The following is a 15064-nucleotide window of genomic DNA, read 5'->3' as shown; positions in this document are numbered from 1 at the left end:
CACTCCTGTGTTAGATAAAGTGTTGCTTGGGGCTTTTCGACTCCTGAGTCATTCTAATTGGAAATTGGTCTTTTTTCCCTGCATGAGGTGACCCAATGGACAAAAAGATCCCTGTTGCTCATTAATATGAGCCTTCGGGATACGCCGCTGACACACTCATTACCTGACACAATCAATCCTCCTCAATGCTGAGAGTGTGAGCGGCTATAAATAGTTTTACTCTGAACCCAGAAATTGTTTTATATTAGAGGAAAGTCAGGTGCGGTTTCGTTTTAAGGTCTCCATCTTCCTCTGAAGAAGCATTCATTCATAAGAATGCTAACCGTTTTATATATCTCAAAACTTCACTGTGACATGTTTAACAAACAGTTTGCATCCCGTTTTGCTTCTATAATGTGATGCATTTGTGAGTAAAAGACAAACAAATGTTGTGTTAAGATTTTATCCATGAGGAATTGTTTGGATTGTGAAGGGAAGGGATTACAAATGATAAAAGATTATGAGGACAAACATATTTTGCACTGATGCGACTGTGCATCAAGTAAATAGGTTTCATGTTGACTTTAATTACATTTTACTGTGCATTTATTTCTGTAGATCGATAACAATTTCCATATATGTCATATGCATATGCTATTATAAAATAGAAATGTCATATATGGCATTTTCTGTACTTTAGCATCCATCTCTAATGTTCAGAGATGAATGCAGCCTGATTTGTGGGTCTGCAGTGCCCCTGGTGGCTAGCAGGAGCTCCAGCAGTAAGAGGACACTTGACTGGCTGGTTCACGCTGCTGTTTCCCTGCAGAAATCAATAGACACACTATACGACTACCAGTGATAATGAGCCGTGCTCAGGTTTCCACTTGGAACCAGACAAGCCCTAATTACACTCTTACGAAGCAGGATAGACTAGAACGCTCTCCATCAAGTGTATTAAAAACTGACTTAATCAGTGGCCACAGTGAAGGACAATACAATGTTGAAAAGGAGCTACGCAGAAGAATGCATAGCAAATTCAGAAGGTGGCAGAACCTATTCTATGTGCAATATTTTAGAATAATAGTAAGGCATCAAAGTCTAAAAAATGGGGGGAAGTCTAAAAAATGCTTACAAAAACAAACAAACAAAAAGAGATGATGCTGATTATTATTATTATTATTCAAAATACCATTTAAGGAATGCTAGAGGGTCTGTGAAAAAGTTTAGAAAAAGTTGTGTCAAAATGCTATTAAAAAACAATAAAATTAATAATAATATAAATGTATAAATTATTTTACTATTATTATTTATTATTACAAAATAATATTAAATATTATTTTATAATTATTTTGTGTTGTCTTGCTATTATTATCACCATCATCATCAAGGAGACACAATGGGGTGCTGGGGTCTGTGAAGTTTTTAAAAAGTGTAAAAATTCAATAAAAATAAAAGTGTATTATTATTATTATTATTATTAATAACAATAACTCACTGAATTTAACATGATTATCTGCTTTCTAAACACTTCTGCATGAGATTAATTCTAAATTATTTTATTCTATTAACAGAACACAAATAAAATGTAAAATTAATATAAAGTAACTTTTTGTTCCAGATAATATTTTCCATGTTAATATTTTATTCCGGTGGTTAAAACAACCTTTGCCAAAAAAGTTGGCAAAATCAAAATTAATTTCATTCCATGACATGAAATGACAAAATTATTTAGTTTGCTTGCTTGCTTTGGAAGAATATTCTTAAGTAAATGAAATGTTTAAGCATAAGCCTTTGAATAAAAATGTCTCGACTGATAGCGTATGTAATGAAGGCCATGCATTCCTTCATATGCTGGATTTATCCAGTCAGTAGTCAGTTTTGTGTCTCACATGCAACTCTGTGCGTGTGTGCTATTCATATTACTACAGTAATGTATCACCGGCAGACTGTAGCCTTGCTCTTATTTGGACGTACAGCTGCTGAAACAAAAGGCTCTGTTTACAGCATACAGTACATACACAGAACCTCAACATATTCCACAAAAACACATCACTGAGCCCTCTTCACACAGCAGGGCTGAGAAAACAGTTTCTTTGAAAACAAGAGAAACTGTTGAAGAAGTTCTGAGGGGGGAAAGTTCAGCTTATATCAGGCCAAAGTTACAGCACAGAGCTGTACATCACTGCTGGCCCAGTAAAACTCCGGGAAAACAGCTTACAGTGAAAGTGGGGAGGAAAGTGGAACAAAGTAAGTAAACACGAGTGCTATTATTAGCACAGAGAGGATGAAGAAGTGCTCAGGAGAAACTTCTCCAACTACACAGAGCCCTGATGGAGAGAAGCGAGCAGAGAACGAGAGGGAGAAGGAGGGAAAGACAGAGGTACGGAAAGAAATGAAGGGTTGAAGAAGGGAGATTTAACACTTCGCACCATCAATGTGACCCTCTTAGGAAAGACTCCCGAAGCAACCTGACATTTCAATATGAGCCAGAAATGTCAGAGAAAACTGGGAGGCAAGACAAATAAAATTGTTTTAATAATTTATTTAAAATCTGCATGAAATCAAAACTCGACCCTATTTGCTTTCTAAACCCTGTAAAGGCTGACATAGGAAATACAAGTCCGATTTTTTTTAATTGGAAGAATTTACTGAAAATTTGGCATATATGTATTTTGTTATCAAGTTTAACATATCAGGCTATTTAATTTATGGCTGATATATTATGATATAGTGAGAATATGGAGGTCACACTCAGTTTTATACAAAGGTACAAGCTGAAATATCTGAAAAATAAAATAAAATAAATAAATAGATTTAAAAAAATAAAAAAATTGGTGAAATTGCTGATATTTGTGTGTGTTTTCTTTCTTTTTTTAAATATGATTAAATCAGTGTTATTTTAGTATTACTGAGATACTATAACATTTTTGTTTGAATTTTGAACTACATTTTATGTTTATACTTTCTGCTTTTATGTTAAGTTTAGTTTTAGTAATTTTATTGTGTTTTTGTCATTTTTATAAATCTTAGTTTTTTTTAATAAGTTTATATAGTTTAGTTTGAATGAAAATGAGAAATGCAGCCTTGGAAACTAGCTGAAATAAAATAATTTGAAAGATTTTTATATTTAATTTTATTTCAGTTAACATTTATTTTATTTCAAGTAATGAAAATGTTGTCATTGTTGTTGTTTTTAATGGGTTAGTTACCTATAATAACCCTGAATGATATTCTGATAGCTTGTAATGTAAATCAATGAGATTTTTATAGCAGTATAACAGACTTACAATAATGATTGGGAGATCAAATTAAGTAACATTCCTCAAAAGCCTGATGCATCATATCTGATACTTACATTTCAACTGTTTTTATTATTATTATTATTATTATTATTTAACACCTAAGTTGCTTCAGTCCAGTAAGTGTTCATCTTGAAATATTACAGTACCAACAGTATAAAAGTTTTTCTTATGTTTACTTAAAAGATTTCAAAGCAAAAAGACACATGAACCATAACCTGAATGCAGATATTGTTTTATATATATATATATATATATATATATATAAATATACTAAAAGGCTTTTACTTTTAGAACTATGAAGGCATGTAATAAATTGTGTACACAGATTTGATCTACCTAACCACATTGATCGTTTAGAGGCCTTAGGAATTTGCGTATCAAATATCATACAAGTGTCTTTATGAGTTTAATACATGCTCCTGTTCTTATTGTGGACAAATGAACACTGCATGTTATTCCACAGATAAAAAAAGAAAGAAAATTATTGAATATTTTACTCTGGATACCTCTCTCTGTTCAAGGGTTCTGCATCATTTAAATTCTGATTGCTAGAAAATGCCCTCATTATCATGCAGTCACCTGTGATGGACATGCATGTGTTACATAGAATTTAGCATTCATTATCTTAGGCTAAACGCTTTCAAATGTAAATTTATTCCCTCAGTGTATTTTTCAAAAATTACAGCTCGCGTCCCTCAGAGCGCTGCGATTGGCTGGCTGTACGAGGAAAGCTTTTCCTCATTATTGACGGCCTGCCAACACATCCCAGAGGCGTGGCAGGAAATGACAGACAGCCGTGGGCGGGACCGAGAGCTGACTGACGGCCTGTTGAGAGGCGCTGAGGTTCAGGGGAAGTTTGGCAGGGAAAACAGATCAATGCTCGGTGACAGCAAACCCTCAAAGACCTGAAGAGTCACGACGTGTGAATGTAGAGAGCGCCTGTCACCTTCACACACACACACACGTCTGTGAAAAACAGCTTGAATTATTTATGTCTGCAATTAACTGATTTACGGTAGTGGCATTTTCCCACCCTCTGGTGCTAAACGATCACATGACGTTTGATGTTTAGGCTGTTTTATCACGGATCAAAAAGCAGCTTATTATTGTCAAACCATCCAACAGTCATGTGATATCACAGTCGGCACTTCGGCCGATTTCGTGAAGCTAAACATCAGCTATGTGCAGATGGTTTTAAAAAAAAAGGAGGCGACATGCAGGTTTCAGCCGCACCCTTTTCAACCTTAGAAACCATGGCAACGGTGAGGCGGAGGGAGCAGCTTTTGTAGCAGAGCCGGGAAGCCATTACGGCACAGAGCAGCTGACCTTTGAGCCACTTCAGACTGATTTGATAGGCAGACGGGGAAAAGAAGAGACATAAAGATAGAGCCAGATCTACTGCATTTATTTGATTGTGGTGGAAGTTTGTCTGAAGTAAACAGGAAGTGTCTGTAAGCAGAGCTGGAAAACAATGTATATTAGATTAACCATTATACTGTCTTCAACTGAGACCACTCAGAGGAGTTCTGTAGGTAACACATAACCAGAAGCTCATCCATCCTCAAAAGAATGATTGAGACCACTTTATAGCTAAAATAATAAACTGGAGGATTATGTAAGTGCAAAAATACAAGCTTCACAATTCTGCTTTCTGCTGAATTCATTGTAAGTGGATGGACTGTATACAGTATTTAGTTCATTTTTGCAAACCAAGGGGTGAGTCAAAATAATTTTTCAGATATGCCACTAGGTTTGATATTCTGTAATATTCTATTGTGTGTATTAATACAACAGTTAATTTGATTAGTCGAGAGCAGCAGTGCTGATACACAGTTCACCACTATTAGAACTTTTCACTGTATCATGTGCCTTTGTTTGCGAGTTCCAAACAGACTGACGGTCTGTTCATAAGTGATGGAGATTTTTTGCAACTCTTTCTGCAGGTTACATTGTTAAGTAGGTGGTCTTTACAAGAGAGTCATTTGAACCATTCAGCTGATTTATTTTAAAAATACTGTTTTGTTGAAGAATAAAACAAGTCATGTGCTGAATTTGTAACTGCGTATTAGATTCGTATGCTTAGTAGAAGAGTAGTATGCAGTTCTCAAATCTTATGAGTGAATCATAGAATCGTTCACTCAACCAACTCATTTAGGACCAAAACAACACTATTGTGGGTTGTTTGCAGTTTTGGCTTCATCTGGAACTTTCCATTGGGTTTGTAATTTTCTCTTTTTACAACCATTTGGTTTCATTAATGGCTTTTGAATGTCTGCTTGCTTCTGCCAACACAGCTAATGACAGTGTTTCTGCTCGTACACTACTGAACCAACAGCTTCCTCAAAAACCACTAAAATAATTGGAAATAACCATTACAATGAATCAATCAGTTGTAGTTCACCCAAGAATTAAAATACTTTCCATAACTTACATCATTCCAAACCTATATGACTTTCTTTCTTCTGCAGAATTAGACGATATTTTGAAGAATGTTGGCATCAGTTTTGGTGACCATTTTCATTGTATGGAGAAAAAAAACCTCCAGATATTTCTCAAATTAGAAGAAAGACAGTTTTGTAATGACATGAGGGTGAATAAATATTGTGAAAGCCAATATTCTAGTAATATGCATGCTAATAAGCAACTTATTAATAGCGGGAATTGGTCCTTAAAAATAAAGTGTTACCGATTTTTTATGCGTTTTGGCCATTCGTTTACACAACAACATTATTTTGGGGGCCTAAAAATGTTAGCTTCCAAAAATGGGTTTCAAAGTTTAAGTTTTCAAAATTTGAGTAAAAGTTGAAGTCATGTGTACACGCGTATTACATGGCTATAAGCATGCATGAATTTCTTTACAAAGTGACTTGGCCAACTAAAAGACCTGATTATCTGGCAACAATCAGACAGATAAAATAGCAAGAAATGCAAAATCACAAAGCATGAACTAATATGTTACAGGTAGGGCATATTATCATGCCGTTATCTGGACAGCGAAGACTATGCAAACTGCGACAGTACTAGATGTTTGTGAGTGTTTAGTCAGTGGGGAGTGTTTGCGCATTCAAACTGAAGTGTACTGCTCACCATGACAGCTGGGGCTTAATATGACAGGCCTGGATCGCTGCTGCCCGCCATCTGTTCAGATGATGCATTTCACGCGGTCGCATTTCAAACAGGCAGAGCCAGTCTTTCCAATCAACTTCCTCTCCACACTTACTCAAAGTCAATTTCCAATACATGACGAGATTATTATTCAGGCTTAAAGTTTGGTTGCAAACGCATTCAGCTGCAGTCTATTTTTAACTTCTACTCAACTCAAAGAAGCCAGACTGTTCATTTCATGAAATCGGTCTAGGCTTTTGCATTGTCTGATCTTTTGGAAGTGACAGACACTTGAAGGATTCACAGCGATCCATGTGTGGTGTGAAGCAGAAAGCTGCAAAACGATCATTTTTGATGACGAAAATCAAACGCTTTGTTAGCATTGTCTCTCACTTTTCTAAATCAAGTCTACGTGAATGAGAACGTGGAGGGCTAAGAATAACATTTCTCTTCTTCATCGCTCAGACGAGCGAGTCCTCTGGGAGACAGTTGCATTTGTATCAGTGATGTGTCTCTCACGCTTAGCGGCTTGGATACAAAACATGTTTCAGCATTAACAATCTGCTCTGCTGTTATCACAGTGGGAAACATAAGAAAACTCTCAGATGTGATAATCGTGAGCAACTGACACAGACACCTAGAGTCACTTTCAATTTTCATGCTAAAATGCCTTTCTGTCTTCTTCTGCTTTTGACCTTTCATGCTCAATTTGTCAATAAAGCATCTCTACATATAAAAAGGATTTTTATACTTGAAATAGTTTTTTCTAAATCCTAAGTAAGCACAAGCCTAGGTTATGATGTTTCATGTTAGGCTGTGCATATTGTACCCTGAGAGATAAATTAGTCATGGACAATCAGATTTTCAGATCACAGATCACACTGTACATTTGTCAACCCTGGGGTTTGTGTTCAAATTTGCATATTACCGGTAATCAGATCACAACATTGATTGAATGGGCTCTGCTTGTCGGTCTGTGAAGATAACGTTACGTACATAGGTCAGCTAGATCTAGATTTGTTGGTGTTTCGATGGTGTTTGCCTTCACCATCTGACATTTAAATTGTGTCTGTGTGAATATCTTTGAGACAAAACTCATGAATATTTAATGGTGTCAGCATTAAAGTTCACATTTCTGTATACAAACTTTCTTTGCAACAAAAAGGGTAATATTTCACATCCTGTGACTTCTGGTTTAAACAAAGTAAAAATGAAGAAAACTAATGTCCGCACACTGAAGTTACAGCTAAAAAAAAAGAAAAGAATATCCAAACCGCTCAACATTTCGACTAATCAGTTCTTCATCAGGCATAATATGTATGTTTTATTTATTTATTTACACACCTTTTTGCTATTTTAATAAAATATAAAATACAACAAATAAAAAAATAAATAATACATTTAAAGTCAGCATACAATGGAAACTCTTAGCAATGCATATTGCTAATCAAAATGATGAGACCTTTATAATTATTAAAAGACTTAACAGATTTTGTCTTTGTCGCGTCATGTTCATAACAGTCAAAGTTAAATATTATCTTGTTATATGAGTGTGACTGAAAACTAAATTTCTTTACTGTGTTACTGTACATCTGTTGTCTGGTAGTTGCTGACAGTTTGCATAGTCATGATTGCATAGTCATGATGTAGTTTTAAAATCTCAAAAAAAAAAAAAAGGAATTGTTCATTTTGATTTCATTGTGACTTGTCACTTTATGTAAAGATACATTTGTTTTTCTCAGAATTGCTCTTGCAATTCTGACTTTATAACTTGCTTGTTATACATGTGAGATATAAACTTGTCATTTTTCCTCAGAATTAGACTTTATAACTTACAGTTTCCAGTTTGTATCTCAGTATTCTCAGAAAAGAAGTCAGAATTGCATGAAAAATGTCAGAAATGCAAGTTTATATCTCAATTTTGGAGAAAAAAAATAGGTCAGAAATTCAAGATATAAACTTGCAATTGCTATTTCTCAGATCAGTCTTTTTTCCTCAGAATTGAACTTTGTAACTCACAATTGCAATTTATATCTCAATATTTTGAGAAAAGACGGTCTAACAGCGGAGGTGCTTCTGGCAGTGATACCTGTGCTGATAACAATGTAACTCACAATTGCGAGTTTATATTTCAATATTTTGAGACAAGAATGAACAAGAACTGTAAGATACAAACTCACAATTGTGAGAAAAAAGTCAGAACTGCAAGTATTTTCTGAGGAAAAAGCCACAATTACCTTTTTTTTATTCAGTTTTTATTTTTATTAAGGGGCTTTCATAGGTCCCCCATGTTTGTATGAGTAGGACTAAAAGTCGATGGAGGGGAAAGTGTACTTTATGATTGGTTAATCCTATACAGTGGTAGAATTTTTTTTTTCACTGTACCATATTTGACAATTGCTAAATACTCACACCTCCTCTAAAGACACTGTCTCAGGATGTGTAGTGAAATGACACATTTTAAAATGGTTGGATGACCTCAGTATACTCCAGAGACATGTTACGTAACCACCAGATTAGGATATAGATTAATTTCTTGGAATGGATCTAAGCATGGAGATAAGCGCATTCGATCAAACAGTCTGTATTTAGTGAAGCTTATAAAAGCATTTTAGGATAAGATCATTTTTACTGTACAAAAAAAAAAGTTTAATTGTGCATATTTTTCATGATCTCGCTTGACAAAGTGTTTATGCTGTGTAAAGCATCAAGCATGGGCCATGTAATTGTGTGTGATACTCATTTGCATGCCATTAGTGCTCTAATGCTACGTGTGTGTGATATTCGTAATAGGGCAGTAAGCCTACAGTCGAGTGTGACATTTCCACACACGCGCTATCATTTCGCTGGTGTGTGGAGTGGTAATTAAAAAGATGGTGTTGATTGACCTACTCAAATGTCCTTAGTTGTGCGGCTTAGTTAGCGTGCAAAACCGGCAGCTCTCATTGGGTCCTGAGGCTCACATGACAAGACCGCGACCAAAACACGCAAGTCACGATTTGTAATTCTCCAGCTCCTGTCTTCAGGCAGCCTGCTTGATCTTATCCAGCCTGTCACACACTGTGGATTGTGACACAAGGCAAAGCCAGGTTATTTGACTGCCCCCCGCCTGCTTGAGTATACAGAGAGAGTCAATATGCTTCTCTTCATGAAAGGAAACATATCCACAGGCCCCTGTCCTTTTGAATGTCACTCTATTCTGGGCCAGCCACCTATGGATGATTAATTAAGGTCACTGTACTGCCTCACAGCCCCGCCAAACACAGCAAGGGATTACAAGACGAAAAACCTGGTGTGAAATTTTATATGTTGACAGTCTGTAGATCAGGAAGTCAATGGATAGTCTAACCTTCTAATTAGCTAAGCATCACTGCATATTTACCGACTATTATTAAGGGAACACGATCATTTTTCAGAGCCACGGTGTTTACACCTTTCTAGGAAATCAGCCTATGATTGACTTACAGTTGGAGAAAATATTTACAATTAAGAAATTACACTTCACACTGTAAACAAATATTTTTCAAAGTTGTAAATAGATTATTGGGTACAATAAAATATAGTAACGCTTTCCATTATTGCTGGACAAAAGTGTGTTTTCAGTGTGGGCGGAAGGCCAAAATTGTAGAGGAAAAGATGTGTTTTAAATGTATGCAGATTAGTGTAGACGTAGCCTAAGTATCATTAACAAACCATTATTAGTATTGATGACATAAGGTGGGTGAAGGTGGCTTGAGCTGAAGTTATGCTGTAAAGTGCGTGAGTGCTCATTGTTTCTTGTCTTTGTGATGAATGAGGTTATAAAAGCAGCAAAGAGCTGATGTTAGAGATGTAATTTTACTCCGCAATATTTTCATATACGCAATACACACACCTGTGTATTGTCTGTCTACAACAAAGATTTATGAATTTTTCCTGTGCATTTCAAATCAGACTGACAATATAACTCAATTATATAAGTGTAGATGTACTAGCTCATAATAAAGGGTGTCTAAGTCACATTATTAATAGGATAGTATGAATTCTGTAAGCCAATTGGCAAATATACACTGAAAAAAGTACAACTTTAGCAAATCATTTTTTGTAGTGATATCAGCTGTACTAAAATAAAATCTGTATTTACAATTTATCAAAACCTATTTTTGTGCCTTATGGCTTAGATCAAAATAACATTTGATAAATATTATATATTTAAATTTGAATCTTGATATTGGAGCAAACTTTCACACAGCTTTATCCACAAAAATGATTACTTGCAAAACACAACAGGGATCAAAATCAAGGGGGACTGATTGAGCTCCCCATCTGCTGATTGTCACTGCCTCGGTCATTAATTATTCAGCACAATTATTCACTACTCGTGCTGACAGACTGTCACCGGACAGAGCGGGACTTCAGACTATCCACAGCTCTGTTGGCCCAACATCCAAAGCTTGTTAAAAGAGCCTGTTTTTGTTGTTGAAGCCAAAGCTATCAGAGCTATTTAATGCAATATACCAAAGCAAACTAAACTGCAGTTGGTTATGTAAACAGCATTTAGTCTTACTCTGTAAAACAATTCCAGAAATAGGCTGTGGTTCTGAGTAAAATTAAGTCTTTATAATATAACCACTAATCTAGATGATTTTACAGTAAGTACCTTTGAGAGTCATAACCTTCTGCAGTCAGCTCTAGTAGGCCGTGACCCTGCAAAGCATGAGCGATTTGTCTAGACAGTTTCAATGACGAAAAGTGAACACATCATCCATTAAGCAAGTATGCTATTCCCTACAGACACAAAGATATCATGCACTTAGTATCATAGTCTGTAAGCCTCAAATAAACCAGCATGAGGTATGCAAAGTCCACTTCTAAAATACATTGATGTGACAGCACCATGGGGTAGATAAACAAGACTTTTCATGTTAGCCGACTAGGATATATATATATATATATATTTATACTACGGGGCCATTGAATGCTTGAATCTGATTGGCTGATGAACGTTCTAAGGTGTGCAATTATTTTCAGGGAAACGCACGGCGAACGTAGTTCCAGGCAGGTCTTGACCGCATTACATGACCATATCACTTCACCGAATTATTTGAGTTATTTCAAAGGTCCTTAAAGCAAAAGAACCAAAACCCACAACTACACTGCCTGAACAAATAAAATAGTAAACAAAAGGATAAAAACGACAAATCATATCCATGTTTTTGCCACAAAATTACGTTTTATTATGTACGCAAAGCACATACTCTATCTCTCCCGCTCTCTCTCCCTCACAGACTCGCACACAGTTTGCACACATGTTAACATACGCGCTAATGTTGTTAGCGCTACTCTGACGATTTTATCAGTAACATAGTTTAATAATTTAAAAACTACATGACTTCTCACAAGCGAGGTAACAACAACGGCGCTGTTCGTGAAGAAAATTAACTTAAAGTTTCACTATAACTAGAGATATTGCTGCCGAACACTATTGAGAGACGCACAGACTCAGAGGTAACGTTAATTTCTCTCTCTCTCTCTCTCTCTTAGTTATTAACTGTATTAACTGCATTAGTCTGTTATCAACAGCTCAAGCTTCCGTCACTAGGTTTAAAATGATGTTTAGGAATTAGCAACGGAGGCGTTGGATGAAATGCGGAAGAAATAATCCTACTCACAACAGCGATTTAAGTAGAAATACTGGACGAATGCCTTGAAATATATCGTCTGATCGATGTCTTGAGGTGTGGCAACCGTAGTATAAGCGGAATAATTGACTTTGGTCCGTTGAATTATTAGAAAAATAATGCACACCCGAGGTGGTGATGCGGTCACGACGTGAAGCCCGTCGTCAATTATTCCTTACACACACACACACACATATATATATATATATAGACACTTTGACCTGACCATGTTTTGCTTAAGTGTTTTTTCTTTAATTGCTGATGCAAACTTTTTACACCACAGACTGAACAAAATTTAACATTGCTTGGTAATTGGTTGACCTAAATTGGTATTATCTAATTGTGTACTTAAAGTACTCTGCTCTGCTCAGCCGTGCTCTGAGACACTGTTTACTTTAGCTGCATTTAGCCATGGAACTTGCTAACTAGCACGCTATTAGGAATAGCGATTGCAAAGACTCATAAAAAAACTTATTCAGATGTAAGTGAAGCTGTATCACGAATGATTCGCGCTAACATAAACGCATTTAGGTAGATTGTGAAGGGAAATACTTCACAAACAAAAGTAATCCACTGCGTCTTCAGTGGCTCAGGTGTCGGGAGTAAATGACTGCTGTGTTCATGATTACATCCAACAACAAATCAGCTCATTTGCTTAGGAGCCATTCTTGTCTATGTCCCTGCTCCAGCGTCGAAACAATGGCAGTCGGACTGTTACAGCTCACTCAGCTAATTTTGGGCGGGTCTAAGGTAAAACAGCTGTGTCAATCAACAATCGTGGGAGTGGCCTTCGTCCATGTGATGTCACACAGACAAGAAGCTGAGAATGGCCTGATTTGAAAAAAGGGGATATTATTTTTAGGGATTAAATAAAAACCACTGCGTGGATTTTTATCATTATGGGGTAGATGTGTACACACACTGCCAGCACACATTTATGTTCAAACAACATGTAAAAGTGAATTCAGCATCCGATGACCCCTTTAAATTTAACAGCTGAATAATTTGTGGTTGATTGTAATCCATTACATAGCTTTCTATCAAAGTTATCTGACATTATCAAGATGAATTTGTTCTGACACAGTTTAACTCTGAGTATTTTATTACCATTTTCTAAACTATAGGGAATAAACTGTGATATAATGTGAGAATTGTTGAAGGTGTCCGAATAAATTTTGGTTTGACTGTTGTGTGTGTGTATATATATATATATATATATTCGTTCAAAAATTCATATAAATATGTTAGTCAATTTTACCATCATAAAAAGCATATGTAAGAAACCTAAAAATGTTGACACAGAGTCACAAAGGTTTACAGGGGTCATCTTTGATTCATGCTGGATTGTCTCAACACATGACAACAAAATGGCTTCTTGCATTTTGGTTACGCCACACTGTCTTTTGGCGGAGAGAAGTTTTTCAAATGTTAATATTTTAAAACAAAATTGGTTTACTGCACAATTTAAAAGAAAAAAAATATCCCAATTTTTTATTTATTTATTATTATTATTATTTCCATGGTAGGTTTTTTTAGCACATGCACATTCAGCCCCAGAATTTCCTAATATTTGAAACGAATTTTAGCGACACCTGACAGCACATGTTGTTTGAAGGCGACGATTTGTGACGCAATCAGCTGTGACGTCATTCTTCTCTTCGAAGGTCAAATCAGTGAAAATAACATGTGGCAGACGCAGCGTACAAACTCTTTATGTGTTCCGCGCCAAACACCCTGCTGGTCACTGTTTGTGTTGCCTTCTTTCAAAGAACTAACCCGACTCAGGAACCGTAACAGTTGTGTTACAGTTTAAAACCCTGCTTTGGTTAAAAAAATAAATTAAATTAAAATAAACACTCAGTGCGCTACACGACCAACTCTGACTTTCACAATCCAAGAAGAATAATCCCTTTTAACCTATACGACATGCAACATCAACTTTTACTTCTGCTTTATTATACGTTAAAAGGAAAAACGTATACCCAATAAATAATAAAAACATAAACGTTCAAAATACCGCCTCCTATATAAAACACAGTCACCGCGTAAAGAAAATAAAAGCGCGACTCTTACGTCTTCCTCCTCGCAGGCGTTTCTCTTGCGGTACTGGACCGGGGGTCGGGATGAGGGGTGATGAGGACTCTTCCCAGCCTTATTCTCCTCCTCGGGAACCTGTCCACCCAGGAGATGACTGGCTTCAGGTGGATGGGGAAAAGATTTGTTGGTGTTAATCTTCCCCGTGAGTCTCTGGTAAAGCGAAGCCATGAGTCCGGTGAAACCACTAAAGCATCTCAAAGCGCGGTATCTCTCCTCGGATGTGCTTTATTTTAATGTCCCTCTCCCGCAGAAGGTAAACGCTCTTCTTCTTGAAAAGCCCAGAGCCCGGTGTCCTCCGAAGAAAGGCAGTAAGACGAAGCCTTTAATTGAAATGAATCTCTAATGCGCTCCGATGGAGTAATTTCTCTGTTTTATGGCTTTGACTGGAGCCTGCGCGGCAATAGAGAAAGTCTGCTCTGCATTCAAAGCACGTTATTTCCTCTATAGCCCGCCTGCAGAAAAGCGTCTACACAACAGCCTGTGTTAAACTGCACTCTGTCACCGGATTTAACAAACAGAGCTTACAACATCTCACTGCATTTGAGAGAATGGGGCGAGCAATGGAAAGACAGCAGCGTGAGCTTTACGCAGAGCAGTGTGTGTGTGTGTGTGTGTGTGTGTGTGTGGATGAGACGCGTTCTGCATGAGAAGTGACCACTGACAGGATATTTATCTGAAGAACACACACACACACACACACACACACCACGCACAGCTCTCAAATCTCACATTCATTCAAATAAAGAGCAATTAAACCGACCGAAACTTAGACTCTGTATCATCCCATCAAATGATGGATTTTTACAAATGTTCAATATTAAGCAATAACCTTTCTCTTTTACTTCTAAACAGTGCTGGAAAGGTCATATGCGCAGTGCTGGAGTGCCACACTGTGGTAAAATGAAATACAACAGCTCA

General features: G+C 36.6%; 1 protein-coding gene across 3 annotated transcripts in view; it reads right to left on the bottom strand.

Moving 5' to 3' along the window:
- Nucleotides 1–15064, bottom strand: part of dpp6b (dipeptidyl-peptidase 6b) — a 147239-nt gene that overhangs the window by 105214 nt on the left and 26961 nt on the right. The window contains exon 1 of one of the 3 annotated variants that reach the window (XM_058751830.1): nt 14123–14772. The exons of the other annotated variants lie outside the window; for them this stretch is intronic. Within the exon in view, the coding sequence (XP_058607813.1) occupies nt 14123–14314 (192 nt within the window). The 5' untranslated portion in view covers nt 14315–14772. Of the gene's footprint in view, nt 1–14122; nt 14773–15064 lie in introns of those variants that run through there. 3 annotated transcript variants of the gene reach the window in all.

The sequence above is a fragment of the Onychostoma macrolepis genome, chromosome 02 (assembly GCF_012432095.1).
Source record: "Onychostoma macrolepis isolate SWU-2019 chromosome 02, ASM1243209v1, whole genome shotgun sequence".
Taxonomy (NCBI): domain Eukaryota; kingdom Metazoa; phylum Chordata; class Actinopteri; order Cypriniformes; family Cyprinidae; genus Onychostoma; species Onychostoma macrolepis.
This window is presented reverse-complemented; position numbering and strand designations above follow the sequence as displayed.